The sequence below is a fragment of the Cebus imitator genome, unplaced genomic scaffold, assembly GCF_001604975.1.
Source record: "Cebus imitator isolate Cc_AM_T3 unplaced genomic scaffold, Cebus_imitator-1.0 Scaffold19, whole genome shotgun sequence".
NCBI lineage: Eukaryota > Metazoa > Chordata > Mammalia > Primates > Cebidae > Cebus > Cebus imitator.
This window is the reverse complement of record NW_016107334.1, coordinates 10,549,655-10,571,909: the sequence shown is the minus strand read 5'-3', so window position 1 is coordinate 10,571,909 and position 22,255 is coordinate 10,549,655. Positions and strand designations below refer to the sequence as shown.

Genomic DNA, 22,255 nt, shown 5'->3' with positions numbered 1-22,255 from the left:
TTGCCTCTGCTGGTGCCAGCTTCTTGCAGGGTGAGCAGCAGGGAGCTGCCTTCTCCTTGAGGCCACTGAGACCTCCTTGGCAGGACCTGGTGCCTGCCCTTTCCTGGGTGCTGCTTCACATGACAGCAGTGTGGACATAGCAGGCATCTGTGCACTGCCTCCCAGTCCTGCCTGCCACCCCACCAGGTGGAGTGTTCCATGAGGAAGGGCCCCCTGCCCACCAGCATCCCCGTGGCACTGGCCTGGCACAGGGAAGGGCTTGGTCTCCTTTATCTCTGTGGCCCTGTGACTCCACCTGGCTCCTGCCCCAAGTGGACAACATGTGTTTGCTGAACTAATTCTGGAAGAAATTACTTCCTACTCAACCCTCTCATGGAGGCCTGTCTCAGCCTGCTGAGCCCTCATCCCGGCTTATATCTGTCTGAGATGCCTGTGGTCCAGCTGGTGGTGACGGGGTCCTCAGGGTGCCCCCTACCCCTGCAATGAAGAATGAGCTCTTCTACACCCACCAGAGGTCACGGGGCAGAGGCCAAAGTTGTAGAGACCATGCTGAATGCTGGGCCCACCCCAGACCTTCCCCGAGTACCTCCCAGGGCAGAGCTGCAAACAGAGCACAGCTTTGCAGCCTAGACACTGAGTCGGCTGTGGTAGGGGTGGGAAGAGGTCTGCAGAACAAAGCCAGAGTCAGGGCAGAGCAGGGAGCCGGGCCTCGAGCCAGTGAGGGGGCAGGGCGGAAAGCCTCCTTGTGGGGAGCTGGGGGGCTCAGGAGGCTGGCTGTGCAGGGCAATGGAGTGGTGGCCCGCAGCTCACTGTCCAGGACAACATGCCCTAAGCAAGCGTATCGAAATCCATCCCCAGGATTTCAGGGACAGAAGGCAGCCAAGGCAAACAGGCTCCAGGTCTCTACCTGGAATCCTGGCTCAGGTCCCGGCCAGGGCGGTGAGCGCCACGTCTCGGCTGGGTGTGAACATGCGTGCGCGTGCAAGAATGCAGGCTCTGCCCTGGCGGCCTCGGAGGGGGCAGACACCCTGCACAGGAGGCCTTGCACAGAGCCGGCTTTATTCCCTCTGGTCGTGTGGGAGGTGGTGCCCTGGCTGGGGGCTCTGGCCCGTGGTGGCCTCAATAACACTTTGTGTCGTGTTTGCCTGTGCTCTGGTGGGAGCCGGGTCCCAAGCTGCCTAGCCTCACTGTGGGGCCATGGTCATAAATGACTCTAAGGTTAATTTCATACCTGGTTTCGTTTTTTTTTTAGAAATGAAACTGAAGAAGGGTGAAGGGAAGAGCTCACATATTTTGCAACCATCCCAAAGTAGTAATAATGTTCATTCACCAAGCGCACCAGCCCGACCTTTGGGTATGCTAGGCCTTCTCTCTGTCTCTTCTTGTACCTATTTCGTAGATGGGCAAACTGGAATTGGGTGGTGATAGTCACCACATTTTTTTTTTTTTTGAGGTGGAGTTTTCCTCTTGTTGCCCTTCACCACAATCACTGCCTCCCCGGTTCAAGCGATTCTCCTGCCTCGGTCTCCCAAGTAACTGCAATTACAAGGATGTGCCACCACACCCGGCTAATTTTTTTGTATTTTTAGTAGAGATGGGGTTTCTCCATGTTGGTCTTGAACTCCTGACCTCAGGTGATCCGCCTGCCTCAGCCTCCCAAAGTGATGGGATTACAGGCATGAGCCACTGCATCTGGCACTGCATTCTAACAAAACGATACCAGTAAAGGCTTCTTGTGCATTTACCGAGGGTACCTGCTGCACAGATGGGCCCCTCAGCGTGGATGAAACCGGAACTGCCTGAGCCAGGCCTGAATCCTGTGGGTGGAGGAGGCTGGACAAGCCAGGGAGCTCCTCCTACGGAGGGGCAGCTTCTCAGAGAAGGGGCCAAGGCCCTTGGTCTTGAGAACCGCATCGGAGGCGGTCTGGGAAGAGGTGCGTGGAGGGGCTATTCCTGGAGGAGGCTGGGATGTCGGGGACTCAGCAGAGTGGGGTGCTGTGTGGAGAGGGTGCAGGGCTGGCAGAGGCTGGGGGACAGCCTCACAGAAGCTGGGGCTAATCCCAAGGTACCACACAGCTGGCTGGGCCCCCTTGGGGTCTTATTTTGGAAGGCCAGGGCTAGGAGGTTAAAGAGATGAGTCTGCAGGGCCATGCTGGACAGAGGAATCGGGTTTAGGGTAGATGGTGAGTACTTGGGGGGAGGCAGAGATGGAAGAAAGGAGATTAGGACCTCCAGGACCTGGTGACCAAGTGGCTATGGGGTGGCTCTGGCCTGGGCAGGTGGGGAAGAGGCTCCAGATGCCACTGCCCTCTGAAGGGAAGGGCACACACATGACTGCTCACTGTGCCATTGCACCAACACGCATTCCACCCGAGTCAGGGTATTTGCATGTGAAAGCAAGTTTTCCCCTTTCACTTAGCCCTCAGTCTGGCCGGGCACTTAGGTTTTCGCAAACCAGAAGGCACTAATGGTGGACCAGGTCTGATGTCTTTCCTCCCACCGTGTCTGAGGCTGTGTCCTAGGCCAGGTGTTCCTAGAAGCTGTGGCTCTGCAGTCCCCACCCTGATATAGCTTTGGGCTGTTCCCAGCTAGGAGGCCCCTCCCGGGCACAGAAGCGCATCAGAGACCTGCATACCCACCTTTGCCCTCATCTCACCTTTTTAATCACAGGCACAGCCAAGAAGCAGGTGACAATAGCTGGAGTATCCAAAGCCTGTTGGGGCGTGTTTAAGGGGCACATGCCCTTGAGGGTGTAGATGTAGATTTTCTGGTCCTGCGGAGGCAGACAGGTCCACTGTGAGACCCAGTAAAGTGCCTGGCATTTCCCAAGGCATTTTCATGAGGATGCACTCGGCCTTGGGGATCCCCTATAGGTCTTGAAAAGTAACATGGATTGACACGTTCTGATGGGTTGCTCATGTATTTCTGTTCTTTGTAGAGACTTTGAAAAATACAGACTAGTCTAAAGAGGAAACAGAAAATAGCCCATAATCTATTCCCTAGAGAAAAGCACTATTGGGATTTGGGGGCACAGCGTCTCAGAAGTTCCTGAGGTGTCTGTGTGTGCACGTGGTACCGGCAAAAGCAGACTTACGCTGCAACGCTGTCTTCTTACTGCTCTTTCCACCGACAGCATGCTTTAGGCAGAGCCCCTGCTCTCGCTCATTCCAGGAGGAAATGATGCGGGGGCATCTCTTGGCTTCTGTGACTGGGGCGCACACACTTTGGCTAATCTGTTGTCAGATTTTTCTTAACACGGATTCCTGAGGCCTAAGTGGTATGGATGCTTCTGAGATTTGTGGCATGTATCTGAACGCACTTCCAAAGTACCCTGGGGAAAAGCTGCCCCTTTCTATCCCACACACACAGCCTCAGGACATTTGTGTCCGGCCAGCTCTCTCAGGATCTCTCAGAAGACAGCTCCTTGGGCCTTCTAGTGACTTCTCTGATGTGAAGGCAAGAGGCCTTCCGAGCTGACTGACAGCAGTGTTATGGGAAACCCAGGCACGCCCCTAGCCTCCTGGGTCTTTTCTCCTGCTGAGGGTCTACATCTGGTCGTCACCATCCCTAATCCCGGCCGCCAGCCGGCAGCAGGCAGGGTTGAGCCACCCCTTGTGACAGGCCGCTATTTCACGGGGCTCATGGCATTACTCTGGGATTGCACGGGGATGCTCTGAGGGTTATCAGAAAATTCGCTTGAGCTGGTGTCCTGTATTTTTATGAAAGTGGCCCCCACCCAGGGGCTGCACCTGGTGGGGCCCACCTGGCTAGGCCTGCGGGCAGCACTTACCTCAGTGGCCATCCACAGGGATCTCTGGACCTGGAGCTGGCAGCTCAGCTTCATCCCGGGACAGCTCATCCTCTGCACCTCCATGAGGCCCTTCTCTGTGTTTACCACTGTGTAGTTCCTATACGTGGTGGCAACTGTGCGGTTAGTACCTGGGGGCCAGGGGTACCTCCTTTGCCGGGGCCTGGCCTGCCAGCTGCAAGCCTCGTCTATCTCCTCTGCCCCCACCCAGGGTTGTAGCCTGCTCGTTCTGAGAGGGCAGAGCCAGGTTCTGCCCGCAGGGTAATGCTTGACCATCGCCAGCAGGAAGGGCTTTCCTGAGGGAAGAAGGCTGCCCCCTTTCTGTGATCCTTGCGGGTTGAGATGGTTGCCCCCAGCATGAAGGAGGAGCCCTCCCACTGGCTGTATCCTTCCCACCCCTGTGATGTGGGGAGCTCCTCACTGCAGAGAAGACAAATCCAAGGCTAAAGACAATTTGGGAGAATTCCAGAGGAGATTGGGTTGGGGAGGTGGGGAACACTCAAAATGTGCTTCCAGCACAAATGCTTTGAGAACTGGTGCTTGTCGACTGTGAGAGCCTTGGCTCACCAGGCTGCTGTCCCCAGCATCACTGCCTCCCCTCTGCCATGGCGGGCATCCTGGGCACCTACTGCACGGAAGAGGAGGCTGAAGCTGATGGGGCTGGGAAGTTATGTGCCCCATATCACACAGCCCCATCCCTCAAACTCAAGAGGATACGTTGAACTCGTGGATAGAAGTTCTCAAAATAAAGTTTCTCCTGCCATCAAACTTTAAAAAGCTTCACCACTGTTGACTGATAACGTATTTGCAGATGATAGAAATGGTGGAAAATACAGCAAACAAAAACTTCCTTCAGGTACATTTTCCTCTTTTTTCCATCTTTTTTTTATGCATCAGAAAAACAAAACTAGGATATTCTAAATAGCTTTTACTTTGAAAACAGTTAAAAAGATAGAGTCATAAAGAATAACTGCCCCTGTTCCCACAACTGGAATTGTGTCCTATGCGTTTCCTGTTTACCTGTTCATCTGCCTTGCCTCTCCCACCTCCTTTCCTTCCTTAATTCTCAGACAGATCTCAAGTCTGGCTCCACCCTGATTCCCCTGCTTGGCTGCCCGTGTGCTTCCGGCCAGCCTCCCCCTCCCTTCTTGTGAGTGAGTCTCTCTTCAGGCTGCGGTGAGAACTTTTGCAGGACACAGGAAGAGGCCTCTCTCTTCCCCTGAGCCCTGAACAGAACTGTCTCAGGTACCTGCTGTTTCTGTGTTCCTAGGCCGGCAGAGCAGGGCTCAGCCCAGCTTCCCAGGATCAGTCTGGCTCCAAGCCCTCTGATTTGCCCTCAGAAGTGTCTGATGGTGTCCTTACTTCTGGGGTGGCAGATGTTCCAGGCCCACTTCCTGCCCCAGACCAGGACTCTGCCATGATTCTGAAGAGCCCTAGCTCTCTTTGGTACTTAGAGACCACAGTCTGGGTCTCAGGGGTGCACATTGGCATTTGGTTGGTCCTTGTTTTTAGGCCTTTGCAGTGAGCAGAACTGAGAAATATGTGTTTATTTTTCTTCAAATATATCACGAGTCTGTCCAATCAATTTAGAACTGCAGGCTTTTACTTACTCTACTTTATATCTCTTTCCCCTTTAGCCCATGCTGAAAATCATGGTTTCCAATGACAGCAACATAATTACTCATTAATTTACTCCACGACCACAAGCAATTTCTTAGAATAACAATCATAACAGTACTACCAACAATATAATTACTGAAACCTGTTTAATTAATATGTTTGCTTTTTGTTTTGTCTTTAGAGTACATCCCCTCAGGAAGGCATGCTCCACTGCTCTCTTTTAGAATAACTTGTCTTTTTTCTGAGAGTGGGTCTCACTCTGTCACTGAGGCTGGAGTGCAGTGGTGCAATCATGGTCCACTGCAGTGTCAAACTCCTGGGTTCAAGCAATCCTCTCACCTGAGCCTCCTAAGCGGCTGGAACTATAGGTGCTTGCCACCATTCCTGGCTAATTTCTATTATTTATTCATTTATTTTTGTAGAGATGGTTTTGCCAGGTTTCCCAGGCTGGTCTCAAACTCCTGAACTCAAAAGATCCACCTGCCTCAGCCTCCCAAAGTGCTGGGGTTACAGGCATGAGCCACAATGCCCAGTCATAAAAACTTCTTTAGCGCATCATTTCTTAGAGTATGTCTGTGTCAGAACACTCAGTCTTAGTGGCATAAAATCTGATGCAAACTCACGAAGACTGACCTAAGGAACTGTGACGTCTTTCGTTTATCTTGTTATGGCTCAAGCTCATTCCTTAGTGATATTTGCCCACTCTACCCCAGGCACCCTCTCCAAAGGTCACATTGCAGATGCTATCTTTACCAGTGACTGTGCGTCTCCCACTCACCCCATGGCAAGCATACCTTGTCTGACCACCACCTCCTAGTTTTTGGGCTCACCCACCTAATACCATAACTCTTGAGATTTTTTTTTTTTTAACTCTAGCAAGACCTAGAATTCTTTGGTACTTTCCATTGTCCTCCCTGAATTTATGGCTTCATTTAGGTTCCATGGTCCATCTCTGTATCACTCCCTTGAGAATACCCCAATGCCCCTGCCCCCTCTCCCTCCTGGCAAAACCCCAACTCTGCTTAAACCCACCCTATTACCCCTCCTGCAATCTGCAGCAGCAGAACATACTTGAGAAAGTCACATAACCAGGCTGACGGGTCTCATTTCCTTTTTTAAAAATATTTTTAAATTTTCTAATTTTTTAAAAGATGGGGTCCTGCTGTGCTGTTCAGGCTAAAGTTGAGCTCCTGGGCTCAGGTGATTCTCCTGCCTCAGTCTCTTGAGTGGCTAGGATTGTAGGCACATACCACAGCACCCTCATGTCTCCAAACACCCTGGCAGATACTACCCATTTTTGGTGTCTCTTAACCACAAAACCATTCACACACATCTGTTTGTGTGAACTCAGCTTCTGCCCCTCCTGCTTTCTCTTGAGTGGACTCTAACCAGCTTTTGAACCTTACTGTCTGTTAAATAATTCTCATTGTGGTCAACATCGACTCTGTTCCCAAATTCCATGGTGGCCTCCCACCCCAAACATAAAGACGGCAGGGCAGGTGACAGGAGCTTACCTGGACTCCTCTTTTCCGTCCCAAAACACCACAGTGTACTCCTGGCCCTGGGACGAGAAGAAGGCTGTCTGCTTCCCACAGGGGAGCACGTACATGAAGGTGGCAAAGGTCGGGTCCTTCATCTGGCTCACCACCGACAGGGCCAGCGGTCGCTGAGGGAGAGGGGCCACCAGAAGGGAGCAAGGTCACTTACAACCAGATTGGTGCCAGTTCTGCCCATGAGATCAGCCAGCTCCAACCAGGGAGGAATGAGGGATTCTGTTCATTCAGACTCGATCCAAACAAGAGGCTGAAACAGCTTCAGATGTCAGGAGCAAACCCATCCAAGTGACTGGGTCGTCCTTGGCTATGACAACTTAAGCTCATCTGGTCAGGTAAACTGAACCCCAGGTATTCCAACCCAGGCCCAAGGACATACATTCTTCATCTCACTACATTGCCCAAGCTGGAGTGCAGAACCTATTGACAGGTGCGATGATAGCGCATTACACCCTTGAACTCCTGGGCTCAAGTGATCCTCCTGCCTCAGCCTCCCCAGTGGCTGGGACTATAGGTCCATGTCACCATGCCCATACCTTCTTCTAAATAATACCCTGTTTGCTCCCGATACATTAAACTAGCTCTACCTGATTTGATAAACAAGTTTTAACTTTAAAACCGTTAGCCTCTTCCAAAAACACAAAAAGATGACCAACAAAAAACTAGCCTTAACACTAAATAATACAATCCCTGATTCTCACAACCAAATCTTTTCCCCATTACTTTACAAAGAGACACCCTCATTCTCTCTGTTCTTGCATAGGGACTGTATTGCTATAAAGGAGTTGAGCTACTTTGTTTGCATGGAGAAGTAACACAAAAGTTGGGGAGGAAAAGGAAGTTTGTTTTCTAAGAGTGACACACACACACAAAGGAAATGAAAACAGTATGTTAGGAGCAGCAAATCTCAACTTGTAGAAGAAATGAGCAGAGAAAGGTTACCAATTGTGATGGGTGGGCAGTCACACATGCACACCCTGGGGACCCACAGCCTCCACCACATGGCAGGAAGACCCAGGGCCCTGGGCTCTGTGCCCTGGGTACCTTCTCTGGTTTAGTGTCCCAGCACTCCATCATGAGTGCCTGCAGTCGATGGAACTGCACTTCCTCCGGTTGCCCCAGAACTGGACGAATGCCCTTGGACAGCTTCTTGACAATCTGGAGCTGGTGGTGGCCCAGTGCAGGGCGTTGTCCTGACAGCAACTCATAGAGCACCATTCCATAGGAGAACATATCTACCTGGGCACAGAGCAAGCCAAGTCAGGTCCCTGCCTGGGCCCAGTGGCTTTCACAAGCTGGCCCTGAGGTGGAGGGAGCAGGGAGACACAATTAGACAAGAACAAACATCCAACCAACCACCTGACCATGTCCCTCTGTCCATTTATCCATCCATCCACCCATCTGACCACCCACTTTCTCTTCTGTCCATTTATCTATACATTTTCTTATCCTTCTGTCCATCCACCTCTCCATCCAACCATCCATCCACCCACCCACCTATCCATTTGCTTGTCTTTCTGCACATTTTATCCATTCTTCTCATCTGTCCATCCATCTATTCATCCAACTGACCATCTTGCATATTTATCCATCTGTCTTCCTATCCTTCCTCTTTTCAATCCACTCATCCATCCAACTTCTCACCATACTGTCCATTTGTCCATTGTCCCATCCATCCATCCTTCTATTCAATAAAACACACTGAGAACTTGCTGATAGTCACTGATTAAGGACTCCAAGCAGGCCATGGTCCTTGCCCTTGAGTACCAAGACAAGGGGGTAAACACATACCCTCGGCTTAATGTGCTTGGTACTAAAAGTGCTGTGTACGCAACTCATAAAAAAGGAGTGTCTCCTCTAATTTTAATAATCACAAAAAGGTCCAGCAAGGAAAGATTTATACAGACCCCTATAAGGATCAGGAAATAACATTTTAGCAGGAGAATGGCTGAGATAGACTTGAGAATTTTAACTGTGAATGTGTCCATGATCATCTGAGTTTCAAGGTGACCTCCTTGTCGAAGTCACCTGCTATGATGAAGCTCTTATTTTTGTTGCTCTGATTTGCCTTTTCTATCTTAGGCAACAGTCACAGGTGCTGAGCTAATCCACACGTGCACAGGTCATTCCTACAGCAATTAGTCAATGACCATCTGAAAAATCACCAAATAATAAGAAATTATAGACAAGGAAACTTTAATGCTGGGTGATTAATTAACACGGCTGACACTAGACATGATACATTGCATAGCCAGATGATTTCCAGTTGTCTGTGTCCCTGCATCTACCAAATAGCCATCAGGGATAAATGTTATCAGAAGATCAGCATGTAGTCATTGTCTCAACTGAGGCTGGCAGTGCCATTGCCCGGGGATGCCAGCTTGTCCTTTTACTCTTCCCCTGGTTTGGCATTCAACTTGGCCAGCACCCTGTGACCAGGGTTTAAGGCCAGGGGCCTTGAGCGTCCTCATTCTGTCTGCTCCTCCTGAGACACTGCAAGGCTGGTCCTGTGTCCTCATTGGGCACATCTAAATGTGAGTTGAAACCCAAATCCTGACCTGTTTCTATCTTGGACTCTTAATCTACCATTTGTAGCCTCTATGATGTTTCTGAATTGAGGTTTGAGAATTCTGAGGCTAAGGAGAAGTCATAAGCAGGGAGACACAGGCCCCTGCGCCCTTCTGGTTCAAGGCAGAACCTCCCTCATTGCGCAAGGGAGGGTGAAAAGAACGTGCTTTTGGAATGCTGAGCCCTGAAGCTGCAGGTGCCTCCAGAACTGCCTGGCTAGCCTCAGGGCTGGGCTCCTGCCCTGTGGGGCTGGGCTAGGGGATGGCAGTGGGTGGGGCAGGTACCTTTTCATCATATACAATTCGAGGCCTGATCTCTGGGGCCTGGTATCCAGGAGTGCCCTCCACGCCCAGAGCGCCCTCATGGAATGACTGCCTTGAAATCCCGTAGTCAGATAGCTTGATGTTGACATGCTCCTTGACGTCAAGGGACCACACCAGAATGTTGTCCGACTTCAGGTCACAGAAGATGATGTTTTTCTTGTGCAGGTAGGCCAGGCCCGAGGCAATCTGGTAGGCTATTTTTTGGGTGAGCATATGTCCCAGCGGTATAAAGGAAGAATCTTGCAAAGTAAAACAATTTTCAAATGTATCAAAATTTCAGTTTTGATAGAATCAAATTATCATGATAGCAGCTGTCTTTCTGTTTTCTTATCTCCCTAGATACTTTATATTCTTTTTTTTAATCTTTGTTTTTTTGAGACAGAGCCTCCCTCTGTCACTCAGGCTGGAGTGCAGTGGCACGATCTCGATCTCGGCTCACTGCAACCTCTGCCTCCCAAGATCAAGCAATTCTTGTGCCTCAGCCTCCCAAGTTGAGTAGCTGGGACTACAGGCCCATGCCACCATGCCCGGCTAATTTTTATATTTTTAGTAGAGACGGTATTTCACCATTTTGGCCAGGCTGGTCTTGAATTCCTGGCTTTAAGCGATCTGGCTGCCTTGCACTCCGAAAGTCTGAGCCACTGCGTCTGGCCCCTAGATACCTTATATTCTATTGACACATTCTCACTATTCTCCAGGCTGCCAGAAGGGACAGAGAATGGCCTGGTTAAGTGAAATAGTATTTAGGATAGAAACGCTCAGCACTATAGCTTCATTCATGATATCTTATTCCTGGAATTGCTGACACTTTTGCTGAACCACCAAGGATTCGACATCCTTGAGTTCATCTCGGGCCAAGGCTGTCCTACGTCAAGGAGCGAGTTGCAAGTATCAGCATTATGTTTGGCTGGGCGTGGTGGCTCATGCCTGTAATTCCAGCACTTTGGGAGGCTAGAGTGGGCGGATGGATTGAGCTCAGGAGTTCAGGAACAGCCTGGGCAACAGGGTGAAATGCCATCTCTACAAAAACAAGAACAACACAACAGCAACGGAAAATTAGCTGGGTGTGGTGGTGTGTGCTTGCAGCTGCTCGGGAAGTTGAGGTGAGAGGACTGCTTGAGTTTAGGAGGTCAAGGCTGCAGTGAGCTGAGATCGCACCACCGTACTCCAGCCTGGCCAACAAAGCCAGACCCCGTCTAAAAAATAATAAAGAATTCTGTTTATAAAATTATCTTCCATTGAAGCAGGAGTGATTGATTTTAACAGCATTTCTTCTTCCCTAGTCAAAAGACAGCTACCTTTCACCCTCTGGCAACTCTTAGTTGCTCATTTCTCAAGGTAAATTACTTTAAAATTTTATTTGAAAATATGATATGGTCCCATTGGCCCCAGGATCTCAGAGTCTCCGCAGTGATATGCATGTGGGGTTAAGAAAATGATTTAGGCCGGGCGCAATGGCTTATGTCTGTAATTCCAGCGCTTTGTGAAGCTGAGGTGGGCGGATCACCTAAAGTCACAAGTTCGAGACCAGCCTGACCAACATGGAGAAACCCTGTCTCAATTAAAAATACAAAATTAGCTGGGTGTGGTGGTGCTCCCCTGCAGTCTCAGCTACTCAAGAGGCTGAGGCAGAACAATGGCTTGAACCCAGGAGGTGGTGGTTGCGGTGAGCCAAGATCACGCCACTGCACTCCAGCCTGGGCAACAAGAGTGAACTCCATCACACACAAAAAAAAATAAAAGTGATTTAATGCAGCTCCTGTGCTTGGTGCCCTCCCAGTGAGGGCTGTTATCACCCTCCTTTAACAGGCAAATAAACTCAGCAGAGCGCAGCAGAGCCTGGTCTTACCTGACTCCACAGCGTGTGCACACCCGTCCTCCCCAAGGCTTTGCCCAGTGACTGGACCTGGCAAGGTGCCTGGCCTCACACCCAGGGGATGGTCACACAAGCCACGGGTTGGGCATGCCCTGGACTTGGCAAGGCCACTTGAGGCTCTACCCCCATGCCAGGCAGGAGTCGCCTGGGGCTCTGGGTCTCGGGGTTGGGTGGGCACCCGCAATACCTCTGGTGTTCTCGGACAGCACGGTGTTGAGGCTGCTGAGCGGCGCGAGCTCCAAGGCGAAGCAGAGTGGGTGGATGCTGATACCGATGAGCGCCACGATGCAGGGGTGCTGCAGCGCATGCAGCATGCTGGCCTCCTGCCGGAACTCCGAGAAGTTCTTCATGGCGTCCGTGGCCCGCAGGTGCCTCAGCATGGTGTCTGCCGGGGACAGCACAGTGTCAGCCAGCAGGAGGACCCAGGTGTATTCGGCCTTGGGCCTCAGAGGTGGCACAGAGCTTAGACATGGGAAGCACAGGTCTGAGCAAAACAGCATCTAGCTGGGCCCCGCTTACCTGCCGGGGCGTTGGCAAAGTTCTTGAATTTCTTGATGTGGAAGCGCTTCACGGCCACGGGCTGGCCCTGGTACCGGGCCCGGTAGATGACGGTGCCACTGCCGCCCTGGCCCAGGATGCTGCTGTCATCCTCGCTGTGCTCCAGCTTGCTGTTCTCCAGGAAGAGCCTGCCACACACACCCAGCGTCAGCCACACTGCCCCTGCCCCGATGCGGGTGGGTCCTGGGCTGGGTCATTCGTCCCCACAGCTGAATGTCATGGTCCAAAGCCATCTGTGAGACTGGACAGCTCTGGGCTACCCCGGCCCTGTCACTTGCAGGTGGGCAAGCCTGGGTGGGTTATGCAGGCTTGCCAAGCCCCAGCTTCCCCTGTAAAGTGGGCTCGGGACAGGAGTGGCCTCAGAGGTGGTGATGGCTGCCACAGGGCGAAGCCCAGGGAAGTGGTGGCTGTAGAGGAAGGACCCCTGTGGAAGTTTTCTTCTGAAAGATGACGTTTCCTGTTTCCTCCCACATTCTTTCCCTAGTTATCATCTTGGGTCAGCATAGGCAGAATCAGCTCTAAGAACAGATTTGAGGGTTCCAATGCCCAGTGCTAGGGCCACAGATAGGAGTCAACGTTTGACAAAAAAGGTAAATGAGGCTATGGGTGGGAGCTCTCCCCTTCCTGAACTCCCCAGGAGCTCCAGCTGCGCTTACCTGCTGGCCCCTGAGAGCTGGCTGGGTGGGAGTTAGAAGGGAGAGGCAACTTGGGAGAGAGCAGCTCTGGCTAAGAGGGGAAAGGGGGTGGTGTGGGGGGAGGCAGGGCGGCTGCACCTGCAAAGCGCTTTCCCAGCGGGGCCTGCCAAGGCCTCCGAAATGAAAGCCAGCAGCCTGTTCCCTTCAGGCAGCTAAGGATAGGAACCTAAAAGGTACTGTGATTTGGTGGGAAGCGATGGCTGGGGCTCTTGCTGGCCCCAGAGGGGTCTTCCTGGAGATCACTCGGCAATTACATAATGAGTGCCGCCCTGTGACCTGCGCTGTGTTCTGGGAGGGGCCTTTGGGCATACCTGGCTGGGAAGTCGGTCATGAACAGCTCAGGGACCAGCTCCTGGAGCGGCACGGGGAAGTCCGGGTGCCTGGGGCAGGAGATGAAGTCCCGCTCGATGGCCGTCAGCACACAGTCTTCCATGTCGAAGTACTGCACACCCTCTGATTTCTCACTGGGGTCTGTGTGCTGGGCCCAGGTCGTCTCGCAGACCGGGCAGGGCACATACTGCTCCATGAGTGGGGTCCCGTCGCTCTCTGTGGCCGTCAGGGCTAAATAAGAACAGAGCAGGAGACAGCTCACAAGCAGGTGGCACAGGTGGGGCTCCCGAGCAGCACTCTGCACCCCAGGCCCTGAGGCCTTCACAGCAGGGGAGCTGCCTGGCCTGGCCTGTACCCAAGAGACAGGCTGAAACCCAGTGCCACCTTCAGGGGCCTTTTCTTGGAGAGCGCGATTGTTTGTCCTGAAACACGTGTCTAGAGAGGGTTCAGAATGCTTCTGAGAACTGTCCAGGAGTCGGGACACTGAGCAGGCTGGCTGGGGGCCCTGAGAGGAGGGTGGGGATCCCGCCTGCATGACTGGGCCCTAACAGGTCACTGCAGACTGGGTCTGAGCTATCCTCCAACAAGCCAACCACCGCAGTGTGTAAGGCGCCCTTCTTACGAGAAACATCCCGGTTACAATGTCTATGAAGGCAATGCAGGGGGAGAAATGAGTGCAAATGATCACAGACAAAACTGAGTCATTGGACATGGGTTCCCTCACACGCCTCTGCTAGGAGGTGCAGAGAAACACCCTCCAAGGTGCCCTGTGGAGGTGCCCTCAGGGTGGGCAACTGTCTCCTTCATGCAGGGTAGGAGGTGGATGCCTAGAACTTTCCAGGCATATCTGATATCTGCAGGTCCATGTGCAAGGCATTCCACGGGAAGGGGCCCCTGGCTGGGGATGCCGGCTCCAGGCAGCCTGTCTCAGGGGCTCACCTGAGCCCTTTTCATCTCAGGTGACCTGTCAAACTGCCCAGCACCTGCTGTGGGGGGAATATTGGCTGGCGGGGAGCTGTAAAGTGCTCAGAAGGGTTCACACGGTTCTAAGGGCCCCCTTGGGTGGCCAAGTGCCTCCCAAATCACCGTGACACACACACCCAGCTGTCTTCTCCGAGGGCTCCTTACTAAGCCTTTTTCCTTGTGGGTCAGCCTTCCTGCTGACACAGTAAGGACCCCAACCCTGTCAGAGAGACCAGACCCTGTGTGAGATACGGCAAGGTTTCTCTTCAAACAGCCAGCTCAACCTTTTATTCTTTCATTCCCAGTACCCCCAACCCTTTCTTCTCCTTTTCTTCTGACTTTACTACATGCCCATGCATGCCACAGCACCAGGAGCGTTATCAGCACGCGCTCACATTCCTTTCCTATTTAAAGAAAGACCAGCTCTTTAGTTTGCCGCAGATGACCCCTCCTTCTCTCCTCTCTCTCCCATCATGTGTCCACCCATCCACCGTATCTAAGAAAGTTTAAATGTTTAGCCAATCAAGTCTAGTTTAAATTGTGCAGTCTGACCCCAGCCAATGGGGAAAGGGCACAAAAGCAAGAGTCGTGTTAAAAATAAAAGCTTCTACTCTCCTTTGTTGTGTGTGCTCTCGTAGCAACCAGCCACATGGAAGGCACCCCCCTGCACAAGAGTAAACCTGCCTTGCTGAGAAACCCTTTATCTAAGTGCTCGTTTTCCCTTACGACTCCAGGCCTTATTTCTAATGCCCTGGGATCTGGAATGTGTCTCCTGAGTGCACGCCACCACTGCTCTTTTGCCACCTTCCCTGATGCTTTCTGGGATGCAGGCATCGCATACAGGCAGGCTGGCCCAGGAGGCTGGGGGACATGCCGAGGCTTGCGGGGCGCCACTGTAATTCCAAACCCACCGTCCACCACTCGCTTGCTTGGCCTCCAGTGTTCAGGGCCTGAGGCTCTCAGAGCAGCCTCCCCCACAGCTACCTGCTCCATTTAGCCCCGATGGCCTTCCTCCCTGCAGGCTGCTCTGGGAGTCCTCTCTACCCCAGAGCAAAACAAACAGGGGGCCTCAGCAACTTTGCTCAAAAGTGTTTTTTTTTTGTTTTTGAGTGAACTGTCAATGAAGAAACAGATCCAAAGGGTCTGAAAAGGGCTGAGTGGGTTGATCTCTGCTGGGATGGGTGGGGCGGCAGGGAAGGAGGGCAAGGCCCCTTGGTGGCTCCAGCTTCCCTTCATCCCTGTCCCTGCACAGGAGATAAATCTCCATCTGCCGACTCCCCCCTGATTCCAGCCACATTGGCCTCACTGTGAAGACAAGACATGTGTGAGCTCACACTGAGCATCTCTGTGGACAGCTTGTGGTACCAGTGTCATCTTTCTTGCCATGCCTGTGGGCAGCTGGCAGGCTGTTTCCCTGCAAATTCCCAGTGGAGTCTGAACCCCATCTTCCCCATGGTACTCCCCCCAGTGACAGCTGGACTTCTCAGGGCTAGAACTCCCATAAAAGGCCTGTTAAGACACCCTGGTTTTCTTGGGCCAAATCCCAGTGGGACTTTTGTCCTTCCCCCAAAGAAGCAGTCCCACCCTGATTCATAATATTAGCATGAACAAGGGCTTGTTTCCAGCACCTTCTCTTACCAGGAAACCACTGATCAATCAAGGAATTGACATGATCCGTGATGAAAGCCATGGCCGAGAAGTCCCTCATTTCTGACTGGCAAATGATTTTTATTCCCCCACTTTTCTTCTTTTTCCAGTTCACGTCAGAAGATTCCACACTGCAATCCAGAAACCGAAAGGAGCCCATTGTGATCTGGCTCTGGGGGTCCCTGGGATGATATCCCCACCCCCAGGGACAGGACTCAACCTCTGGGGACCTGGAGGGGGTCTGTGGCCTGCAGGACTGATGGGGGACTCCTCCCTGTGCGTAGTGTGTGTGTGGCCCTGCCTGGTTCTTGCCCTGGACCTGGCCTGGTGAAGGAGACACCAGGAAGATTGCAGTCAGGGACGCTCAGCCTGGGAGCTGACCCTCAGGTGAGGCTCTAAGGAAGTTCTGGGACCTCCCTGCGCCTCAGGGTTCTCATCTGTGCAGCGGCAGCCATGGGCTTTAAGTGAGAACCTCTATGTGGAAGCGGCAGGTCCCAATCAAGCCCTCTGTAAAGTTATCTCCCCTTTCACTTCTTCTCCTCTCAGAGCTGAAGAATATTTTGCAAAGTTCATCGTAAATATTAAAATAATCTTGGTGCGTATCATTCATTAAGCCTGTTGAGCTGACTTTAGTTCTATCGCTCTCAAAAGACCAAGAATAAATGGCACAGGGGGGTGAGTTCTGTGTCTGGTTATGGGCAGTGGAGATGGGGGCTGAGGAGTCCCAGCACCCCCTGTCCCCAGCCTGGCTTCTGGTGGAACAAGGGGATGGGCAGGATGGCTGCAAGGTCACCAAGGTGACCTGAATGACCGTGGGAGGTGCTCAAAGCTCTCCTGAGCTCAATGGCTGTTGTGTCCCTCAAGTCCTGAGCTGTGGCCACCACATCTGCCTTTGCCTTTCCTGTCCTGCGAGGGGGGCTCAGCCGGGGTGAGGAGACCCAAGCCTCTGGGACACTCATGGGAGGGCCTCACATTTCTAGCAAGCTGCCATGACAAGCCGCTCTCAGGAGCACAATTCTGGACACCAAGAGGATGAGACATCCTGTGGAGGTGGCCCCGGGTGGCTGCTGTGGCACCTGCTGGCCCAACAGGTGGGCTTCCAGATGCTCCTACCTGAGGTAGCCCCCATCAAAAGTGACCAGGAGCCCTTCCTGCCAATAGATGGTCTGATTTCTTTTCACTCTGAATGTGCTACAGCGATTTCTCTGGTTTCCCGTAAAACTGTAAATGGTGACTTTCCTGTTCCTGCTTTTAGTATTCTTCTTGTTTTCAAACAGCTGAAAGACAGAGAAAAGACCCTGCTTAAGTATTCTGGGCTCCTCGCTGGCCCTGGGCGGAGCTCTGTGGAGGCCGGGCTGGGCCCCATCTTGATAAATGACCGCCGTCTTTCCCACCCTCTCCTCCACGCCGCTGATCCCTGCTGCCAAATTAAACGTTACATTATCTGATGGGGTCTCCAGGGCATTCCGGAAACACAGTTTTTCCAAAGAATTGAAACATAGGCTGTCCTTTAAATTTTTTTCCCTTTTCTGACTTTACGAGCAAAAACTCAGACAATGTAGAAAATACAGAAAAATGTAAAAAGGAAAACCAAACACTAATTTAACACCAAGCAGAGAGATCATTCAGATTTTGGTATGCATTATTCCAGGATTTTTTTTTTCTGTCTCCATATATGTATAAAAAACAGCTGAAGCCATATTGGATTTCTAATTTTGTATACTTTAAAAAACTTCACTTTTCCTATGCCATTAAAATCACACATTAAATTCGTTTTTCTAAAGTTTAATATTCTGTCAAGTGTAGCCATTTCCCCAACCACCCTCTTCTGGAAGGGTAAGTTGGTTCCAATCTTTTGCTCCCTGAAAACCGTGTGAGGCACATAAGAAAGGCACAAAGCTTTCTCTGATTCAAACTGATGTCCTTCGTTTAGATGTTTACCAGCGGGATTATGTGCCAAAAGGCCTGGATGTTTTAAAGGTCTGGATGCTTCCTGAGGAATCGCTATTTGAACGGTGAGGCTGTCCTGTGCACCACCTACCAGTGTGCGCAGGGCCGCATCGTGCCGAGGGCTGGGGATTACGGCTCAGCCCTTTGCTAATGTGATGGATGAAAAGTGGCGTCTCCCTGCTGCCTGAATTTGCATGGCTTTGATGAGCGATGGGACGGAACTCTTTCTCCCTTCCTGCCACCCATCTGAATTTCAATAGCACTTCTTTCCTAACTTCAAGTGAGGGATGCTGCTGCCCGGAAGGGCGCCCCAGCCTCCAGGCCCAGCTGGGCCCCACTTGTGAGCTTGGCCTCCCACCACGCTAGTGCTTCCTGACCCTCCCCTGAGAACGCAGCAGGACACAGAGTTCAAAGGGAGGGCAGAGGGATGGGAACGTCGGAGCGCCAGCACCCACTCCTTCAATCAGTGCAAACTTCTGACGCTATAAACAAATCTCCCTCGCCGCCAGCGCAGGCCGCTAATGTCACGATGGACGTTAAGGCTTTTGCGTTTATTTTTCTTACCATTTCTGTAAAATGGGATGATCAAAGAACATTTTTATAGAGCTGAGAAGTTATAATTCAATAAGGCTTTCTAATTAGGTTGTAGCAACAGTAAACTCATACGGAGTTTAATGTCAAGGATTTGACAGTCAGGGGTTATGCCAGGAGGTCACAAAACCAAAGGTGTGTCAGAATCCCCTGGAGGGCTTGTGAAAACCAGTGCGGGGTTCCGTCTGCAGTTTCTCATGTAGCGGGTTTGAGGTGGGGCCTGAGAACGTGCATTCCTCACAGGTCCCCAGGTGAAGCTGATTTTGTGGGTGTGGGAAAGCCACTTTGAAAAATACCACTGTAGCAAATATTGCTTCCATGTTCCTGCCTTGCATGAAATTCACGCTGCCTGACAGCTGGGACTCGTTCCCATAACCCCAGGTAAGCCCACAGAAGCGAACTCCTTGGGCTGGGTCTCCAGCGTTACCAGAGCAATGTAAAGCTCTGCACAAGTGGTTCTCAAACTGGGTGCACAGGGGAATTGCCTGGGAGCCTTAAAAAAACCAAAGAGGAATCACTTTTCAACACTATGCCACACTCAAAAGATCCTGTTTGATCGGCTGGAGTGTGGTTAGTGTCTTTGAGAACCTCCTCCAGGCGAGCCTAGTGTACAGCCAGGATGGCAAAGCCGTGCTTCTAAGCCACGGTTCTCCAGGCGTGGCTGCGGGGCCGGTGGTATCCCTTGCGGAATGGACAGAAATGTGAATTCTTGACCTCTGTCTATGCCTACTGAATCAGAACTTCTGGGGTGGGGCCCACCAAACTGTGTTCTAACCAACTCCAGGTGATTTTGAGGCGGGCTAACATTTAGAACCACCACTTATAAACGGTGTGTTCTGTCTAAGGTGGGTGCTGCTTTGGAACTCACAGGATGGCTGACATGGGTTGACCAGCAGCCCATGCCACACCTGCACCCTGGCACTGCATCAGTGGTATCGCTCTGGGAAAAGGGTCTCCAAGCAGGGCCCCCCAGCAAAGGGCACTCCCCTCTCACGAGGGTACAACTGCAGGTGCCCCTTGGGCACCCCCTATGCAGAAACCGCAGCTATAATACCTGCAGGTCCATCTCCGCCAGGCTGATCAGCATCCGTGCTATGAACCTTTGCCAGAAGCCAACGGGCACGAAGCTCATCTTAAATACCCTCTGGATGGTGTTGGCTGTGGGGTGTCGCATGCCGTGGGTGTCCAGGCCAGGTTTAGATGGAAGGAGATGAGGCAGGAGGTAGCTGAAACACATCAAGGGGAATGGTGAACAGCGAGGCCCAAGCTCCCAGCAGACGGCCTGGCGTGGGGAGAGGCTGCGCTGAAGCCCCTCAGGCTGCTGGGCTCCTTCCTCCCAGGGCCCTCGGAATTCTGTTAGTAAGAGAAGTGCGGTTTTTATACTGAGAATAAATGCTTCAAAGGACAATGAAGACAGGTCCCATGAATATGTCTATCAAGGCTTCTAAGACAGAGACTAGAAGGCGGCTAAGGGAAGACATGAACACACCTGTGGTCCTACAAATGTCAGGCGTAGCAAAGGGCTCAAGTCTCCATCGGTGGGGTTGCAGTTGGGGAATCGCTTAACATTAACTTTGGTTGATGGAGGAAAAACAAATACAGCTTCAGGGTTTCAAGGACGGTGCAGATATTAGGGTCAGAGAAACATTTTTGGCCTTCAAAGCTGTTTATTGTTCTTGGCCAGCGGAGACGAGGCAATTGCCTTTAAGAGTCAGAATGAGCCTGTGTTGTGCAAAAGAGGGATTTTTACGATAAGGCTCTTGGTCATAAAAACGCTGCATCATTGTGTCAGCAAGGATTTCAAGTCTGTTGTCATCTCAAAACAGCTGAGACCTGGGAGGTCCCTCCAGAAGCGTGCCTGAAAACCAGCAACAGCTGTGTGCTGTGGGGCTGTGGGGGCAGGGACCGGACAGGCACGGGACAGCCCCCTGGGTGCGTAGATGCTGGATCCTTTCCCAACAAAGGTTTTGCCTTCAGCTCTCCTAATCTTAAAATAAATCTATTTCGGGCCAATAAATGTCCTTAGAACTTTCTGGAAGATATTCCCTGAACTATAAGAAAAGTCAATGAATGCTCATGGGCTAAGCACACAGGCGCAAGTCTCGGCTCTGACTTACACGGTCTGACACATGGATACACCACGGGAAGAGAAAGGATCCCCCCCCGGCAGGGCTGGGGAGGTAGACAGGGGCTGTGCGGATGGTGCAGCAGACACGATGCTGAAACAGCAGGCCTCTGCTGCCTTTCAGGTCTTGGGTGAAAGCGCATTCCCAACCTCCCGCTAGCTGCCTCTCCATCAGAGCGTCCTGTCTTATCCCTTCACATCTGACAATTCCTCTCTCTGCTCAGTGTCTGTTCCCCATACGGGAGGCCCTGGGCCGTGCCTGCTGTTTCTTTTTGCGTTTCCCGCTGCGTCTCATGCATCCTGGGTCTCTCACGTGACCCTCTTACAGTGGCGTTGCCCTGTGGCTTTCTTGTTCTTCTCTCCCCTTGTTGGAGGGTACTTGGAGAGTAGGAGGGGCCATTCTCTGTCCCAAGGTTCACCAGCATGAAGTGCGGTGGCACCCAGAAGAGGTGCTCTATGATGTTTTTGAGGGCAGAGCTTTAGAAGGTGGCAAGGTGAATGAAGAGATTCCAAGTGGCCACGGAAGCCATTCGCAAGGTAAGCAGTGGTTTCGTGGTAGCGGAGACTGCTGGCTCCAGGTTTCAGAGCAATTATGAGCTGGGAAAGGCCATCCCGGGGAATGACCAGAGAGTCGGCAGGACAGGCCCTAAGAGGTAAATTACTCATGTGTTTGATGAACCTCACACCCTGGCATTGACATGATCTGTGATGAAAGCGATGGCTGAGAAGTCCCTCATTTCTGATTGGCAAATGATTTTTATTCCTCTACTTTTCAACACCTCGGTGTCTGCACCAGGGTGCTGGCTCATCCACCCCACTGAGCCAGCCTCCGACGGGGGCTGTAGCCTTTCTCAGTCTGCTGAGAGGTAAGGACCTTCCTCCTGAAAAGGCACAAAGGCTCAAAACTGTATGGTACTTTCCGGGGGTTCATGGAGGTTTTCCGAGGGGCTGGAGGGGTTCGCTACAGGTGGGAGACCACGCTCAGAGGAGCAGCACGGATCCAGAGATCCTAGCAGCCTTAGAAAGCTGATGTTGCCAGGAGCTGGGACTTGCCTAGGGCACAAGGGACCCGTTATGCCTGCACTAAGACAAAATGTATTCCATGATTCCTGGATAGGTATAGAACCAGACACTATGACTATGAGTACTTACCACAAAGAAACAGTCACTGTAACTGGACTGTCAATACAAAATGTCTTGGGGGCTTAAGAGACACTGTTCTGAGCATTTAACACATATTGATCCGTGTCTGTTCCCATATAGCAGGCCCTGGGTCGTGCCTGCTCCTGTTTCTTTCTGCTGTTCTGAGTATTTCACATGTATTATCTAATTTAATCCTCACAACAACTATCATACTTATAGTAATTATATTATCCCCATTATGCAGACGAGAAAGAAGGTGGTAGTTGAGATTCATATTCCAGCAGGCTGACTTCATATTCTAACCTTCTGTACAATAAGCCTCGGTGAGAACTTGGTAGTGATCGCAATGAGGATCTTGTTCAACCAAACACACACCACACACATACACACCCCTCCCACACACACCACACACACACACCGCACACACACACAACCACACGCACCACACACACATCAACCACACACCAACCACACATACCACACACACACACCACACACACACACC

At 51.7% G+C, this 22,255-nt stretch overlaps 1 protein-coding gene across 2 annotated transcripts in view; it reads right to left on the bottom strand.

Annotated features, from left to right (window-relative positions):
* LRRK1 (leucine rich repeat kinase 1) overlaps positions 1-22,255 on the bottom strand; it is a 141,221-nt gene that overhangs the window by 5,729 nt on the left and 113,237 nt on the right. For both annotated transcript variants that reach the window (XM_017518832.2, XM_037735080.1), the window contains 11 exons: positions 19,537-19,708; positions 17,055-17,218; positions 15,933-16,072; positions 13,313-13,562; positions 12,268-12,434; positions 11,936-12,133; positions 9,834-10,111; positions 8,026-8,220; positions 6,943-7,094; positions 3,791-3,908; positions 2,657-2,773 (listed from right to left, as the gene is read on the bottom strand). In XM_017518832.2, the coding sequence (XP_017374321.1) occupies positions 2,657-2,773; positions 3,791-3,908; positions 6,943-7,094; positions 8,026-8,220; positions 9,834-10,111; positions 11,936-12,133; positions 12,268-12,434; positions 13,313-13,562; positions 15,933-16,072; positions 17,055-17,218; positions 19,537-19,708 (1,951 nt within the window). The remainder of the gene's footprint in view (positions 1-2,656; positions 2,774-3,790; positions 3,909-6,942; positions 7,095-8,025; positions 8,221-9,833; positions 10,112-11,935; positions 12,134-12,267; positions 12,435-13,312; positions 13,563-15,932; positions 16,073-17,054; positions 17,219-19,536; positions 19,709-22,255) is intronic.